General features: G+C 43.5%; 1 protein-coding gene and 1 non-coding gene across 6 annotated transcripts in view; both read left to right on the top strand.

The window, feature by feature from the left end:
• Positions 1-3,681: 3,681 nt before the first annotated feature.
• LOC144576436 (coiled-coil domain-containing protein 144A-like) overlaps positions 3,682-14,826 on the top strand; it is a 78,383-nt gene continuing 67,238 nt past the window's right edge. For all 5 annotated transcript variants that reach the window (XR_013535495.1, XM_078372744.1, XM_078372745.1 and 2 more), the window contains exons 1-6: positions 3,682-4,149; positions 5,011-5,125; positions 5,811-5,984; positions 9,863-9,969; positions 11,283-11,420; positions 13,646-13,689. Coding sequence is in view for 4 of the 5 variants with exons in the window: in XM_078372744.1 (XP_078228870.1) it covers positions 3,914-4,149; positions 5,011-5,125; positions 5,811-5,984; positions 9,863-9,969; positions 11,283-11,420; positions 13,646-13,689 (814 nt within the window). In the remaining variant the exon portion in view is untranslated. The remainder of the gene's footprint in view (positions 4,150-5,010; positions 5,126-5,810; positions 5,985-9,862; positions 9,970-11,282; positions 11,421-13,645; positions 13,690-14,826) is intronic.
• LOC144582922 (U6 spliceosomal RNA) lies at positions 12,487-12,590 on the top strand. Its single transcript, XR_013536473.1, has one exon. It is a non-coding gene; the product is annotated as a U6 spliceosomal RNA (small nuclear RNA).

Here is a 14,826-nt window from a genome sequence, read left to right on the forward strand (position 1 = left end):
CTGTGTCTCATGACCAGAGGCACTGACGCTTAGATAAATACAGGGATGGATGCAGGGCGAGTCAGCATTCTAGAAGTCTGCAGAGGTACAGAAATGGCCCTTCTCCCTCTCCAGCATTCGGCCATCAGCTTTGCCTGGCTTCCCGAGGCACCGTGAAATTCACACTCCAGTCTTCTCTTGGAAATCTTGAGGGAGCTGAGGTCTGGGTTCTAGCCCTGCCCTACCAGGGACCTGCTCTGCGGCTGGGAGAGGAGGCCCCTGTGGCTCTCCCAAGTGTCCTTGGAACGAAGAATGCTTTGAGGGGAGGAGAGTCACAGAGCTCTGAGTGGCCCGGGGAGATAGGCCTGGGCCACGGGCTTCGATCCCGCCTGGGACGAGGTTAAACAGAATTAGGATGGGTTCATCATGACCTGGCAGAAAACCATCAGACCCGGATTTTTGCTTTTTCAGCTGTTTAACTTCTGTTTCATACAGGATAAAAAATGGTCAACCGTGATCTTAAATAATCGATGTAGTAGCCATGGGCACTTTGTCAGACCAAAGCAGACAAGGCGAAAGTGTTTGGAGTGCTGTCGGATCGTCACGAAACCTTAGCCCACAAGCTTTCAGTGAGACACAAAATAACCCGGATTTCTATCTTGCAATGAAGTCAGCACCACTGTCCATTCTGTGTTACACACTAACATTTCAGAGTTCCCTCCCTGGGGCTGCAGACATCCATGTGAGAGACACTTGAATGCTCTGTCTTTATAATTTAACTTAAATTAAATAAAACTTAAAATTCAGCTGTCAGTTGTTCTGGTGACATTTGAAGGGTTTCGTACCATACGTGGCTCGTGGGCACCATCCTGGACCATGTCTGTGGAGAACAGCGCCATCCCTGCGGGGAGTCATGTTTCACAGCGCCGCCCTGCATGCCCAGCAGCCTGGGGAGCAGGAGATTTCCTTCCATGTCAAAGACTGGTCGCACGGTACAGAATCTGACAGATCCTGAAGTCAGCCCTTAAATATGCTGCAAACTGTCAACGGCGTGTTCTCTGGAATGCCGGGGTGGATCAGAGGTATGCTAGATTCAATGCTAGAAGATTTATAGAATTTTACTTCTGTTATCCTGGTGACTCAGAGCCCTGTTAAATCAGTTTCAGCATCAGGCTGCGGTCCTGGTTTTAAAGAGAATGATTGCAGCGAAGTTGGAATCGCAGTGATGTCACTCAGTGCCCTGGGTCTCTCCACTCACCTGGCCCTCCAAAATCCCAGGGCCTTGAGCGCACGGGCTCCTACTGGAGCCCAGTTTTGGCTGGGTGGGGGGCACTTCCTATGGGAGGGGGACCCCAGCTCAATGCTGAGGCAGCCACTCCCGAAGACAATAGGCTGAGCTGTCTGGGGGCAGGTTCTGAGGCAGGCCATGAGACAGACTCAGCTGGATAACACAGATGGCAGGCTGGATTCATGTTGCCCCCACACCTCCCGCATCTGCTGATGACACCCAGAATTGTGGCCCTGGGCCAAACCTCAGCTCCCTGTCCCATGAAAGTGTGGGTTGCAGCTTGGGTGATAGAGCGGGGCTGCCAGTGCCCCCTAAGCTCCTGCTGTGGGTCCAGCTTGCAACTCAGGAAGCCACACACAGCTGTGCCAGAGTGTGTGTTTGAGAGTACCTGTCTGCTGTGGGTCCTTGCTGTCCCCACCTTCTGGCTTCCTGGCTGAGGGAAGCTGAGTGGGCCAAAGCCCCTGTGCAGCGTTCACCTCGGCTCTCACGCAGCTCCCACGTGGCTGCTGCTGCTCCAGCTGCGATGTGACTCTTCCACACTGCTCTGCGTGGCCAGTAAGTCCTCTCACCCGCTCCTCGGGGGGCTGCAGAGCACAGCTGTGACTGTCTGTCTGACAGGGGTCCGTTAGAGCTAGAGGTTAGAGAGTGGGAGGCCCTCCAGGGAAGTGCTCTTGCTCTGTGGGTCAGATCCCCGGGCTTGCTGGGAAGGGTGGCTGAGGCTTTGTGTTGACGGTGCTGGAAGCCGGGACTTCAGACTCCAGGCTCTGCCACTCTGTTCCTCCTCCAGCCCCCAAGGTCCTTTCCCCGTGGCACCCACGTGGGGCAGGTCCTCGGGTCTGTAGTTTGTTGTCTGAGTGTGGAGCCTGCGCCTGGCAGAGCTCCCTTCTGTTACAGCAGGGGTTGGGCTGATGAGGGTGAGGACCCTGTGAGAGACTGGGGCAGGTGTCTGCATGGTCGAGGGTGAGTGTGAGCCGGCAGAGCCTGCTTCCTGTAGTTAAGCCCAGTGTGAAAACTGGCATGTGGGGAGTGGGGAGGCACTTCTGCTGCCTGGTTGGGGAGGGGTCCCCTTTTGGCCTTTAAATATGTGGAAGCCTCTTTGGGCAAGCCAAGCCATAAGCCCTTTCACTGGCCCCCAGCGATGAGACAGCATGGTCAGCTGAGCCTCTGGAGGCCGTTCAGATCAAGCCGGAGCCCAGGGTGGTGCTGCCTAGAGGCCGAAGCAGACTTCCCATGGGCCTCCTGTCCTGGCTCAGGAGGTTGGCAGGAGAACTGGATGGGCATCAACCATATGTGGATGAAAGTTCCTGGTAGCCGAGTTCTTCCCAGAAGATGGGCTGAGGCTGTGCTGAGGGGGACGAACTCGGGATTAGCATTCCACATGGGGCCAGATCACCCAGGAAGCAGGCTGGAATATGTGGGGCACCAGTAAGGCACACGTTTTTGGACAGATTTTAATGTTTTATTTTATTATTTTATGAGATGGAGTCTCACTGTCGCCCAGTCTGGAGTGCAATGGCATGATCTCAGCTCACTGCAACCTCTACCTCCCTGGTTCAAGCCATTCTCCTGCCTCAGCTTCCTGAGTAGCTGGGATTACAGGCACCTGCCACCACGCCCAGTTAATTTTTCTGGTATTTTTAGTTGAGACAGGGTTTCGCCTCGTGATCCACCCACCTCAACCTCCCAAAGTGCTGGGATTACAGGCGTGAGCCACCGCGCCCGACCGACACTAGTGCTCGCGGGCTGCAGGGACAGGGCGGACTAGAGGCGAGCACCCCAGCGGCACCTGGCATTCCCCGACCCAACCGGGTCGCCAGCCGCACGGCCCCTGGGCGGATGCGCGCGGTGGCTGCAGCTCAGAGCGGGGAGCCGCTGCTCGGCCCCATCCCCAGGCAGCGGGATGCCCAGAACTGGTCCCCTGGCTTAGGCACCAGCCGAGTAGGAGCTGGGCGGGCAGTGGCGTCGGGTAGGCCCTTCCCGCGGGGCGGGCAGCTCGCTTTGACCCAGCCGCCTGACTCGGCTTGTGTCCTGGCAGCGATGACTCTGGGGCAACTCCGCTGCGGTGGCTAGCCCGGGGCGGCCAAGCGATGGCGGCACAGGGGCGGGAACCGGTCCGCACGCCTGACCTGAGCAAGCCGAGGAGCAGGTGCTCGGCGGCGCTGTGAGGCGGCACTCCCTGATGACAGGCAGGCTGGACGGCGCCACCCGGAAGGACCCCCCAGCCCAGGCCGGCGCCGGAGCTGCAGCGCCACCTGTAGGCCAAGGAGTTTTCTCCGGTGGCGGGGAAAGCAGGAAGCAGGCCGGAATGTGTGGGGCACCAGTAAGGTGTGCGCAGGTGCAGTGACGTCACAGGAGCAGGAGCAAGTGCGATGACGTCACACGCGAGGGCCTGGCCGTTACCCGCGTGGCTTGGCGTTCGTTGTCCGTGAGGCTTCGAGGCGATCGCTTGGCTTGGCGGTGGTCGCTTGGCTTGACGTTTTTTACTTGGCTCGGAGGTGCTCCTTTCACTGATTGGAAACCTCGGGCTTTCCTCGTGGGAGGTTGTGGTCACGGCAGTAATTCGCTACTGTTGGCCTCCTGAGGTGGAGAAAAGCAGGGAGGGGTGGGGAGGGGCTGAGGGGGTCTCCGAAGGCGGCAGTCTCCGCCATGAGGAGGAGATACAGAGTTTGGAGCCCGCCCGACAGCTCGGACAGCGGAAGCGAGGGTGCAGCGGACGCCTTCAACCCGATTTGCTACTTCATCCTCCCCCCGCCTCAGTATCACGTCCACCTGGAAGATCTCGGGGAGCTCCACAGAGCTGCCTGGCTGGGCGACGTCCCGGGGCTGGAGCGAGTACTGGTGCCCGGAGGCCCTGGCGTGGACAAGAGGGACAGTGAGAATAGGTAATGGCCAGGCGAAGGAGGCGGGCGCGCCGTCCTGTCGGGGACCCGGGCTTTCTGGTGCCCACAGGTTCCACGGTACCCCGGATGGAGAAACCTCGGAAGGGTCGGGGGCCCAGGCCTCTCCGTGAGCCAGGAGCAAATATAAATGGTTATTTCTATTGCAAAAGTGTTGCAGGCCGGGCGCGGTGGCTCACGCCTGTAATCCCAGCACTTTGGGAGGCCGAGGCGGGCAGATCACGAGGTCAAGAGATCGAGACCATCCTGGTCAACATGGAGAAACAAGAAGTGACAGATCTTACAGTAGGATTTCACTTCAAGGTGAACTGAATCCAGAGGCGAAGCATTTTTTGTTTTTTAATTTTTTTTTCCTTTTTTTTTTTTTTGAGACAGTTTCACTCTTGTTACCCAGGCTGGAGTGGAATGGCACAATCGCGGCTCACCGCAACCTCCACCTCCTGGGTTCAGGCAATTCTCCTGCCTCAGTCTCCTGAGTAGCTGGGGCTACAGGCACGCACCACCATGCCCAGCTAATTTTTTGTATTTTTAATAGAGATGGGGTTTCACCATGTTGACCAGAATGGTCTCAATCTCTTGACCTCGTGATCCACCCGCCTCAGCCTCCCAAAGTGCTGGGATTACAGGCGTGAGCAGAGACAAAGCATTGTCTATTCAAATAAGCTACATTTCATTAATGTAGTAAATAAGAGCTGGTAAATACTGTGCTTTCTTCTCAGGAAAATTAAATACTTGTTTTAAAGACAGAGGACTAACATTCTATCCAGTGCTATGGATATATGTGAATCATTGTGTGTTTTCAGATAGTACAATACAACTTCCTAAAAAGTCTTCTTACTGTCATAGGACGGCTCTGCATTTGGCATGCACCAGTGGACATCCAGCAGTGGTAGCTCTCCTGGTGGACAGAAAATGTCAACTTAATTGTTTTGACAGCAATAAGAGGACAGCTCTGATAAAGGTATATAGTAACCAAGTATTTCAGCATGAGATGGCTCTGATTACGTAGTAGAATGACTGAGAGCAAGCTCGGCCGTAGAGACTCCCACCCAGGCAGCACTGAAGAAAATGAGAGGCAGACACCCAGATAGAACAGCAAAGTGGGTCAATCGGGGGGCCAGCAGCCTTCCAAACTGAGAGGCTCAGGGCTGACAGCATTCCAGGCTGAAGGCCCCAGGTAGACTCTGACCCACGCAGTTAATCTCTCTGAACAGGTGATCATTATTAACAAACAGGTGTTCAGTATTTTCTCATAACACAAAACACCAAGTAGGCAGCTGGTGCCCACTTACCACTGATCAAACAACCTAAAATGTATTCTTCATGAGGGAGCCACTGGGGCAGGGTCAGATAGCTTAAAGAATAGTTTTAACAGGTGTATGATATTTACATATTGTCCTGCCACTTTGGAATGCACCAAGTGGTTTTCTGTGGTGGGGGGGTGGAGCTGCTAGGTTTTCCTTGCCATTGTTCTTCCTAGCAAACAATATATTCTATCATACACTTAGCATTCATCAGTATTCATAAACTTCACATTTCTCAACAGAACAAAAATGAATTCATCTCATTTAAATGTAACTCATTAGCAAAACCTCTATTTTGAATTCCTAGCATTTGTAATCTATTTCTTGGTCTAATAATGACAGGCCGTACAATGCAGAAAAGAGGAATGTGCAACTATTTTGCTGGACGGGGGTGCTGATCCAGACCTTCCCGATATCTACGGCAACACCGCTCTGCACTATGCTGTGCATAATGAAGACGAATCACTAGCAGAAAAACTGCTTTCATACAGTACAAACAAGGAGGCAAAAAATGAGGTATTGACCAACCAACTTTATTTTCAAACTATTTGAAATGCATTTAACACTGACATATGTAACTGTCAGTTTTCCATATTTGGAAGCTCAAGAACCCCCTGAATAAGAATATTTTGAAATAATTACCTAATATTTCAAATCTTGATACTTTTAAAGCAGCATTAGAGGGCACAGCTTTCTTTTATGCACATATGGTAAATATTTTTGAAAACACTGAATTTGTCAAAGTTAATACTTAAAAATTGTTTTTTCTTCCCAATTTTTTTTTCTAAGGAAAAACAACACAAGAAAGCAAAATTTGCCCTGGAAATAGACTTCATCTTAAAACTCCAAGAAAAAACAAGTTCTTAAATAACACACATTCAAGCAGTTTAGCTCTTAGTGGCAAAGCTTAGGAGGGCAAAATGGAAAGGGCAAAAAAAGCAGCTAGAAATATGGAGGCCAGCTTGGAGGTTAGGTAATTGAGGGAAAAATACCAAGGTGACCTTTTTTTAAATGTGTTTTGTTGTTATTACTATTTCTTTTTTCTAGTTTATATGTTTAGACAAGGTTTTCTTCAGTTTTGGGGATAATCGGATCATCGTTTTCAGTTTGGAAGAGAGTGAGTTGTGAACTTGCCTAGGAATCCAATTTAGGAGGACTCTGAGGAAACAAGATTAGCTGCGACTAGGTGGTGATGAGTAGGAAACAGCCACTTAGATAAGGGTCTGCGCTCAGCCCTCAAATCTAGAACGTCCTGACGGGAAGGTGGGCGATGCGGAGTTTAGAAATAGCAAAATCAAGTTGGATTTTGAGTTTACTAGTTCCTGTGCTACTCCTACCCAGGAAAACTAAATGGAGTTTTTAGAAAATGACTGTCTCTTATTCTTTCCTCTTTTTGACAAAATCCTCAAATGTTAAAGGGAACTGGTCATGTGGGTGAGAGATGAGACTGAAGTAATTGTTGTTCTAGTTCTCAGCTAGAGTTGTGCATCACAGCAACCTGAGGAAATGAAAACAAATCTACAAGTCTAAGCTCTTCCCTGAATACTTTTGATATAATAAGTCTAATAAAGCCTGAACAAGTTTATGTTTTAAAATATTTCCTTGATACCAGGCATAGTGGTACTTGGCTGAAGTCCCTGCTAGTTGGGAGACTGAATTGGGAGGATTGCTTGAGCCCCAGAGTTTGAGTCTAGCCTGGGCAACATAGTGAGACCCTGTCTCTAACAACAGCAGTAAATTCCTAAAACTTCAGATACAGTCCTGGTTAAGAGCCAGTGAATAGGTAGGTGTAATATGTAAATGCCCATTCTCAGAAACGTAAGAAATCTCTAGAGGAGTTGGAGTTTGATAGGTGCTACTTCCTTTAAATCTGTCTCTTTTCAATACTATTATCCTGACTTTTATCTTTCTTTACCTCTGGGTTGGGAAGTTAAAAGGAATATTATTGGTAATATCTCTCAGCTTCCAGAATACCTTTTCCTTCCCAACCTCATAGCCCTTCAGTAAGCAGAGGCTGACTCCTTTAGGATTTTCTGTCTTTGTTATCATCCAGGTGATTATTGTTTATTACAAGCAGCTTAATCTTTATTACAAGCAGTTTTCTCGATTAGAGCTGGCAAACACTTAGACTTATTTTTTAATTGAAGCTCTGTTATGAACTATCTCAGTATCTCTGTTAAGTTCACAGAGTTTGAAATAATCAAGATGGCAGTTTTAAGCACTGAAAACCCTGAAATTAGTAAGAGTACAAATATTGATTCTTTTAACAATTTAGTTTCGGCAGTCATGTGGACTAATTATCCATTTGGTTAACAAGCTGGGAAAAATAAATACAAGTAGATTTTAATTGAATAAATATTGGAAAAATTCTTGAAGTGTGAGTGTTTTGAGCCTGTGAGCATTTTTTTTTTTATTTTGAAGAAACATGGTTTCACTGTGTTGCTCAGGCTGGTCTCAGACTCCTGGCTCACAAGATCCTCTTGCCTTGGCCTCCCAGAGTGCTGGACTTGCAGGTGTGAGCAACTGTGAGTTTTAATAGCAATTTTTATTACATTTTGGGGCCTGATTTGTTTTGATAAAACATCTGAAATTAAAGGAAATATTTTACATGTAAATACTTTACACACAACCATTTTGAAACACATCTATAACAAGTATAAAAACACAAGGGCTGTAGTCAAAATGTGGCCCACAGATATGTTTAATTTGCCTGCACAAATTGTGTCAATGTGTAAAATTTAGGAGACTCATGCACAGACCTGGATTTCAGGCTTCTCTTTAAGAATCAAGCCTGTTGTCCCTTGAGCCCATGTCACTGTTCGGTGTGCTGCGACTAGGTTGCCCCTTCGTATGAGGTATATGTTCTCTGGTTTGCTGCTGCGCCCACCTAGGTACTTCACTCAAGTCACTTCCTTTGCCTGGGTAAGATTTGAGTTTACAGCTCCTGTCATGGCATATTTTGATAAAGATTTGAAGTTTTTCAAAACAGTTTATATTTGCTTATAACATATAGTCTAAATTTTATAGCTATCCCTTAGTAACGGGGTTGAACTTTAGGGTTTGGAAGTTGTTTTTTAAAAACTCTTTTGCCTTATAGATACCACGAAGAGTCACCTTCCCATTAGCATGCCTGTAAGCCTGTTTGGGTTATTCCTGACTGTAGGTGGCTGGCTATTCACATTGCAAAAAAAAATTATATTTTTCTCCTCAGCATTGTCCCTTAGAAATGCAGGTGACTTAGTGGCTTTCATTATTATAGAAACAATCCAGATAGATCGGTATTAGATGGTTTATTGATAAGCCATTGTATTTGTATTTCTGATTTACATTTTGCCTAAAATGAAAGATAATTTTAAGAGGTAATAAAAATGGAAACAAAATTAACAAAGAATTTTAACAGTAGATGTGCATTAGGGTCTTAGTATTATAATTAAGAAGAGAATTTTATACTGTGCTTTCTAACATCTAAGATAAAAATCTCTCCTCTTGTAGTAGGAGAAAACCCCTGAGCCTTTTAGTAATAAGCAATGGAAGTTCATTTGAAGCTGATTTCTGTAATTCACAGACCATTTTCTTAGTGACCCATTTGTAGTAGAAGGGCCTGACACTGGGCCCTGACATTGGGCATCTGGGATCCTGACACCACTGATAGAAGAGAATTAAGCAAGTTTGTGTAACCTGGAGGACACACCCGCCTTTACTGGAAAGCTCTCACCACGGTATTCCCGAAACTCTAGATCCTCAAATGTTACTGTTTGCCACAAAGAAAGTATTGCCAAATAGGAATTTGGCAAAATTCAAGAGATTTCTTGAATACTGGATATATAATGTGCTGTTTAATAATATTTCCCAAATGTAGATGATCATGGAATCTTCCTGTTGGGAAGATATACAGTCTATAACTTCTGGTAAAGTAAATATTCTTTGGAATGTAGTTTAAGAAACACTGATCTAAAGGCAAATACATTAGATCATTAATTTAGTAAAAATACTTGAAGCATTTACTGGTATGTCTCAGGAATTGGAAATATGCAGCTAAATACAGAGACATATATAGCGATAAAGAGCCTGCCCTCCAAGAAGCTCTTGGTTTACATCGGAAGCAATACCACCGTTACAATATTCCATGCTAAATGCTGTGATAGAAGCAAAGATTTTTGGAACCAGTAATATTTGAAGGGAGTTTTGGAGATGACTAGAGTTGATGTGGTGAGGCAGAGGAAGGTGGCCTCTAAGGGAAGGAGCAGCGCATGGGAAAACACAGAGTGAGAAGGAAGAGGCTATTTTTAATTTACTTTCTTATACATTTAAGTCTATAGGATCTTATGTAAGGTTTCCAGTCCATTGAGAAATAAGAATTTTGTGAATTGTAAATCGTTGTTGGTGTATTACAGAATGACCTCACACCACTTCTATTTGCCGTAAGCGGAAAAAGACAGCAAATGGTAGAACTTTTACTGGAGAGAGGAGCAAATTTACTTGCAGTTGATAAGTGTCAAAGGTATGTTTTTTTTTTAAACCTCAGTGTGGTTCTGGATTGAAAGCAGTCACTCAAGTCAGAAATATGAAATTAATAAAGAGATTAATAAAATTATTGGGATATAGTAAAAAATATAAACACAAATCATCTGGTGGAAAATTATTTGGACTGGGCGACATGAACAGTGTATAGAAGGATTCATCTTCTCTTCTTACACTGACTGGTGTTTGTTATTTGTAGTTGGATGTTTTGGGTCATATGATCTTGTATTAGCTACAGAGGTCTCCTATTAGTTTATTAGTTTATGGAGTGTGGACTTTGTAATTTTTACTTTATGACTCGATACTGAATTTCTTAACCCTTTTATTGTAAAATCTCTCCTTCTTACATGATTTTTTTTAAACATGCTATGTTAAATAAACATGAATACAGTTAAAAATAATTTTGTCTTTTGGATAACTTTTTGCTTCATTTCTTTGAAGAATATTAATGTTAGATTATCTCTACATGACTGTGAATTGCCATTACCAGATATGTGGGTTTCCTTTTTCACTTCTAATGTATTTTGACGTTTTTTAAATTGGCATGGGCAGAGGGAGAAAATACAGTTTTCGGTGGATAAACTTTTTCTTTCACGAAGGCAACTCATAGGTGGATGATAAAGAGAAAAGAGTTAAGCTTCAGATTCACACAAGACTGAGTTTAAATTTCTAGCTTTCCCATTTGCTAGGTGTGTGATCTTGGGAACATTACTCATCACCAAATATGTTTTTCTGTATTAAAAAGAGGATACGAATATATCCTTCCAGGGTTGTGTATGTAAGAAAGATTGTGTATGTAGCATTTAATTCAGTGCCTAGCACATGCTTATCAGTATCAGTAACTGAAACCACTGTGACTACTAATATTACCATTGTTATTGATATTTTTGTTTTTCAGCCTGCAGATAGCTCTCACTTATCTGACCCCTGGCTGATTTTGAATTACAGCCTATGGTCTAGGGAAGCAGTGGTGAAATCTTCACTTAAATCTTTGCCTACTTTAGATAAGTGACCTCAGCATAGTTTCTTGCTCATCAGGGGACTGAAAGTAACTTTTACTATGACATACCCCACTGGGACAAGAGACTTCCTCTTTGTCCCTTCCTTTTAGCCTTGGTGGTAATTTACAAAGATGAACACTTGAGCACCCAAGATGCTGGTGTCTGTTAGTACAAGTAAATGTTTAATTCTCCACGGATGGGCAAGCTATTAAGTTGGTAAAGTATATTGAATAAGCTTTTTAAATAGCTTTTTACAGTTCCTAAGGGAGAAGTTATCGCTCTGTCGTTTTAGAACAGCGCTCATTCTCGCCGTGCAGTGTGGATCAGCGAACATAGTTAGCCTTCTTCTGCAGCAACAAATTGACATCTTTTCTCAAGATACATTTGGGAGGACTGCAGAAGACTATGCAGTTTTAAATCAGTTTACTGGGTAAGTGTTTACATTAAAAGGCTAGTTAACACCAAATTGAGGTTTAAAATAATTATAATGATTGTATTGTATACATCAGGTGAGATTTTATAGTTTGGTTCAGGTAGTTTTGGAGTGGCAATGAATTAGTCCACGTCATTAATCTGAAATCCAGCAAAAGGCCAAACTAGTTAAAAGTAGCAAAGGGTACAGGCTTCTTTATCTCAGGACTTTAAAGACCTTTATCCTTAGGGATCCCAGCATTGTCCATTTCATTCCAAGTGTAACCCCTGTGCATGAGATAAAAAATAGTGTCACAGCTTAGGGTTTTCTGATTAGGTATTTGGGTCTTGAAATGTCCAGTGTAGCAGAAAATTTTATACTGTCTTCTGGGAACTGTCTCCTCTACCCTCTTCCTTGAATTTTTTCAGAACCTATGGGGTTCTTTAAGTTTCAGAAGACAATCCTCTTTTGCAAGTCAGAAGGAGGGAAGAAAAGGTCACTGTAATCGTGCTGTTGTTTCTGTTGCTGTGTCATTGCACTGAAACTGGTCCTGCAGTCCAGTAATGGTTGACCTTTGCCACCAGGATGCCCTCAAGTCTTCATGGTGATCTATACATAGATTTCAAAGCTAAACTTTTTTTGCTTTACATACATATGCTCAGGCAGTGTTCCCAGCATCCTGCTTTGGCAGCTGAGCCTCCTAGCATTATCCACACACATAGTGAGCCAACCGACCCTTCACCCCTCACTCAGAACCTAGGTGGAGCCAACATCTTAGCTTAGACTTAGCCAATACTTTTATGTTAAGTTATCCTTTAGGCCCTCGGGTTCAGTTCAAATAATGTTGCAGAAAGAGATGAGTTTCCTTTTTTCATTGCTACCAGACCTGTACACTGAGGGCCCTGTATATCCAGTATAGTACCTTTTCTTAGATCGTGGAAGGTCCCATATTATCCTTCCCAAGAGTTGTGGCAGGAAGCCATTAGCAGAATTCAGAGTCTCAAGTATGTTAGTTGGATTTAACAGAGCTAAGCCTCATTCATCACTCACGAGTATCCATGTAGAAAAGGAGAGCTTTGTACTTGCTTCAGCAGCAAACATATACTAAAATAAAAACAAAAGGCAGAGAAAATTAGCATGGCCCTGCATAAGGATGATGCACAGATCTGTGAAGTGGTCCATATTTTGCACCATCACTGGAAGTTCATTTGACTATTTGCTGACTAGGTCCAAAGAAACAGTGTGAGTCAAAGCAAATTGGGTGTAACCTAATATTAAAATTGTGATTTTCACTACAAAATATGCAGTAGGGTGATCTATGGAATGAGAATTGAGCTGAGTAACATGTGGGATGTGTGTGCAAATATATTGTTAGTATGTATCTCAGAAATGAGAGAATGTCAACTTGCATCTCTTTCATGGAACTGAAAAAATAAAAGTAGAATTTTGTTTTCCGTGTCAGCTGGAGGTTAACATGGGGATTGAGCATCATTCTAACAAAGATCTGCCAATTCAGAGTTTGAGTCTGGAACAGTAGTTCAAGCTAGGTCTTGACATGTTAGCTTTCTGCCCTTAGTGTGATTGATGAGTTCAGTCATAGTGGATAGGGAAGTTATCTAGTTTGCTAAAATAATATATTTATAAGAAAATTTAGTTACAAACTATGAAATAGTTGTGATGCCGTGAATTATAAGCCACAAAGAATGGAACAACTGATAAGCGAAACTAGGAATTAATAACAGTTTCAGAAAACTGAAATGGGAATTTTAGAACCTCTGAAAAAATACACATTGGGAGATAGCTTTGGCAATAAAGTTCAAGAACAAATTATTTTATTGCTTCACTGTTTGAGCATTTTCAAAACATTATTTCATTAAATCTTTAACAACCTAGTGAAATAAGCCAGTAAAATCCTTGCTTTTTAGAAGAATACATTGAGACTAAGAGAAGTGACTTGTCAGAGAACAAGTAGCTGCTGGTAATAGGGCTAGGACACTTTCCATTATGTCAAGCGAATGTGAGTTAATTTATACTGAGCTATACTCCCTTCAATTTAGGAGTACTTCATCTGTTTTCTTCATTAAAAGCTTAAAGAAAAGTTGGTAGAACTTGCAAATTAGTATATAGGATAAAGTTCTGATATTAACTCTGATATTGTTTGAAATACTCTAAAAATTTAATATATTTGGTATTTTTCATTTGCTTTAAAATAGTAATTTCATTTATTACATTTTTATCCATAGCATTCAGCAACTAATTTCTGAATGCAAGGAAAAACAGCAATCAGGTAAGACTTCTGATAGTGAATTATTTTTGGTGGTCCTATAGATAAAAAAGTAAGAGTAAGGAAGTTTTGATCATGAAAGCAGTTTTTTAAAAGCCCCATTTGTGTAAGTTGCTTGTATATTTTTCTCTTAATTTCTTTCTTGGTAGGTAAGATTTCACAATTATGTAAAAAGTTAATTGCAGGTCATTTATTATCTCAAACAATCTTGTCTGAAAAAAAAAAATTCCATTATGGTCCCTAAAATCCTATATGCTATATTTGTATAAAGAAGAAAAAGATATTTTTAAGTTAGTAAGTTGTATGTTTTCTTTATGGTCACATTATAATGAATTAGACTTGTTATGAAATTGGAACTCCTACTTAATTTTTAAAATAAATGGCTTGTGTTTAGCTAATGAATATCAATCACAGTTGACCCTTAATAACATGGGATTTGGGGATGCTTGATCCCCTCTGCATTCAGAAATCTGTGTATAACTTTTGACTTCCCCAAGAAGGTGACCAGCAGCTTATTGATAACATACACAGTCAATTAAGATGTGTTTGGTGTGGTGTCTGTATTAATATGCTGTATTCTTACAATAAAGGAAGCTAGAGAAATAAACATTAAGCAAATCATAAGAAAAAGTGAGTTGGAAGGCCTAGGTGGGAGGATTGCTTGCATCGGGAAGCTCCAGACCAACCTGGGCAACATAGTGAGATCACATCTCTACAAAATCAAGTAAAAAATTAGCTGGGTGTTTTGGTGCACACCTGTAATCTCAGCTACTTGGGAGGCTGAGATGGGAGGATCACTTGAGATATTTTGTTACTGATTTCTAATTTGATTGCTTTGTGGTCAGAGAACATACTTTGTATGAGTTAAATTTTTCTGACTTAGTTCTTTTGCTAAGCTTGATTGCAGAACCTAGAATGTGGGGTGTTTTGGAACGTGCTCCCCGGGTACTAGAGAAGCATGGTGTTGTTCAAGTCTACCCGCTTCTTGCTGTTTTGCTGCTCCCTTGTTTTAATCACTTACTGAATAATATTCAAATGTCAGACTGTACTTGTGAATTTGTCTATTTGTTCTATCAATTTTTGCCGCATATATTTTGAAGCTGTTATTAGGTACACAGTCACTTAAGATTATATGTTCTT

Source organism: Callithrix jacchus, chromosome 5 (genome assembly GCF_049354715.1).
Source record: "Callithrix jacchus isolate 240 chromosome 5, calJac240_pri, whole genome shotgun sequence".
NCBI lineage: Eukaryota > Metazoa > Chordata > Mammalia > Primates > Cebidae > Callithrix > Callithrix jacchus.